The 2,631-nt window shown below is 36.5% G+C and overlaps 1 protein-coding gene across 1 annotated transcript; it reads right to left on the reverse strand.

The window, feature by feature from the left end:
* Positions 1 to 560: 560 nt before the first annotated feature.
* LOC104109044 (cis-abienol synthase, chloroplastic-like) lies at positions 561 to 2,396 on the reverse strand. Its single transcript, XM_009618223.4, has 5 exons — positions 2,272 to 2,396; positions 1,948 to 2,163; positions 1,691 to 1,832; positions 1,370 to 1,615; positions 561 to 1,124 (listed from the first exon to the last, which is right to left on the reverse strand). Exons 1-5 carry the CDS (start codon positions 2,328 to 2,330, stop codon positions 807 to 809), a joined length of 981 nt encoding a protein of 326 aa, XP_009616518.2. The 5' UTR covers positions 2,331 to 2,396; the 3' UTR covers positions 561 to 806.
* Between the last annotated feature and the right edge of the window lie 235 nt (positions 2,397 to 2,631).

Raw genomic sequence — 2,631 nt, forward strand, 5'->3', positions numbered from 1 at the left:
AAGCCAAATCTACCAAGTTGTACAGTCGAGCTCGACTTCGACCGTATACAACTTCTAAGTTTTATTATGCAAATTCTTTTCGAAGAAACAAGGAAACATGTGCACATCTGCTATTTGACCATGTTCATTGGGAAAATCTCGTGGGCACCTCAGTAAATAGACCCCTCATGTGCTTATTAACTCAACAATAGTTGATTCCCCAAAAGATTAATGAATGTGTCGCTCTAGACTCGTCAGAATACTAATTGGTACCTAACTACAGAAGGTATCTATCGCTTACTTTTGGATAGGTATGGAGGAGCGATCTATTTGACCTTTGATTTTTAGGGACTTGCCACAAGTACCAAAGTAAGGTACGTTGATTCAAGAAATAACAGAAATGAGTCTTGAAATTGGAATTTTTGGAAACGAAGAAGGTAAATAGTGAAGAGTTGACAAAACTTAAAAGAAAAATATTTTAAGGAAGAGATCCCTACACCTTTTATATATATATATATATATAGTCTCCCAATCATGTGGTGACAAGATTTAGCTGTTGACTGACAAATGGCAAATCAAACTTTGAAAACATTCTTAAATACAACTCTAATTATTTCAACAATCTAGGTCTCACTACATTTTACAACATAACTAACAATAAGTTGAAGTATAGAAGACAAAAGGAAATTTTCCAAATGCTCTGTGATCAATGAACACAATTGGTCATAGAGATATATAGCTTCAGGATAAGCTAATATTCAGTTTAAGAACAATAAAACTCATTAAAATCTGCTTCGGGTTTCAGCATCGGCCATTTGGCGAGACTCTTAGGCTTGTTTTGGGGATGGGTCGACTGGTTTGTAAAATAATGTGTTTATATTACTCTTGAGTCCCTCTGGGGAGCGAAACTCATTGCCGTTTGAGTATAGAATATGAGCTACTTTGCTCGTGTTCCAAAACAGATCTTTGCATACTTGCGGCAACTGACTGCTTTCTTTCTTATGAAGCACCAGTCTCAGCAATTTTCTTCTGTTCATCTCCAGCATTTCTTTTACCTGTTCTACTGCCTCTTCTTCCGAAACCGTTCCTTCACTTTGTGTTACGAGTATGTTCACTATGTTACTTGACCTCTCTTCTTTTTCTTTCTGCAACCAAAAGATATTGTTAAATAGATATTTATAGTGTAACCGGTAAAGTTGCTGCCATTTGACCGGGAGGTCGCGAGTTCGAGCCGTTAAAATAGCCTCCTGTAGAAATGCAGGGTAAGACTGCGTACAATAGACCCTTGTGGTGTAACCCTTCTCGGGACCCCGCGCATAGCGGAAGCTTAGTACACCGGGATGGATGTTATATATTTATAGTGTAACTACCAAATGAATGAAGAACTCACCTTGTAAGTTTGAGTGTCATTAAGGAGTCTACACACCATAGTCGTACATTTGCATATTTCACCAAGTTCAGCACTTTTTATAACCTCCTCCGAAAGTTTTGGCGCGAGAACGTATTGTGTTGTAAAAAGAATAGCTTTGACAGCTATAGTAACACAGGCAATTGACAAATATTCTTCTACACTTGGTGTCTTCTCTTCTCTCCACCATTCTACTTCTCTCATCATGCAATTCAGAACATCAAGAAACTGTCCAGATCTTTCAATTAGAAGCAAATGAGAGAAATCACTAACCAAAAAATAAATTACCAGACTATAGCGTACCAAGTCAAATATTTGATCTTTCACACATCGACCTTGCATAATCTCTGCCTTGGCTGCAAACTCATTAAATGCTTTGTATATTGCTAAAAATAAAATTTCAACTCTCTCTGAAACGTAGCCTATGGTTGAATACCGATTCCAACTGTAAATAGATAAAGTTATGTAACAATTCTCAAAAATAAAGAAAAACTATGGATTGAAAGACAAATGAACTGATTTTTTGGAAAGAATAAAGAGAACGAAAACTGTTATAGTACCCTTTTACTAATTCGATTAGGTTGAGCAGCTCCTCTTGGGAAGCCAATTCATCGAAAAAATCATCCAATGGAGTTGTGAGCAAAACGTATTTTGCAAACACGGAACGAGCATCCGAGAATTCAGGCCCGAAGAGTAATGAAGACATTGGCATATATGAAGTGTATATATATTTTGGTGAAATTCCTAATTGGTCTAGTTTGCAATCTTCATACCACCTACAGAAAGTTTGAATAAATAAAAAAACTAAATGATAGTAAAACATATTGGGGAGCAATTAGCGTCTAAGTATGTCATGTTCGATTCAAGAAAGCTGGTAGTGATACCTCTTGAGTTCTTGAATATCTTGCTGGTGTACGGTTTGGCATATATTAAAATCATGCATAGAGAATAGTATGAAATCCCTGTTGTATATGTTGGGGGACCTAAGAGAAAGAAAACAATAAATTGCATTGTTAGAAATGGCAGGAACCTATAAAGCAATTTTATAAAATGACACCCGGAAACTACTCGTAAATGAAGTTTAGGTATAAATCAATCCTAAAAGCTAGCTCATAAGGTGAAAATACACTGAGAACTAGACATTAGGAACATAGACAACGTGACATTTGGAGCCCAACATTGGGTACACAGAATAGGGATAATGGTTTGACCTTGATACCATGTAAAGAAAATGAGCCTACCTC

This window comes from Nicotiana tomentosiformis, chromosome 8 (assembly GCF_000390325.3).
Source record: "Nicotiana tomentosiformis chromosome 8, ASM39032v3, whole genome shotgun sequence".
Classification (NCBI taxonomy): Eukaryota; Viridiplantae; Streptophyta; class Magnoliopsida; order Solanales; family Solanaceae; genus Nicotiana; species Nicotiana tomentosiformis.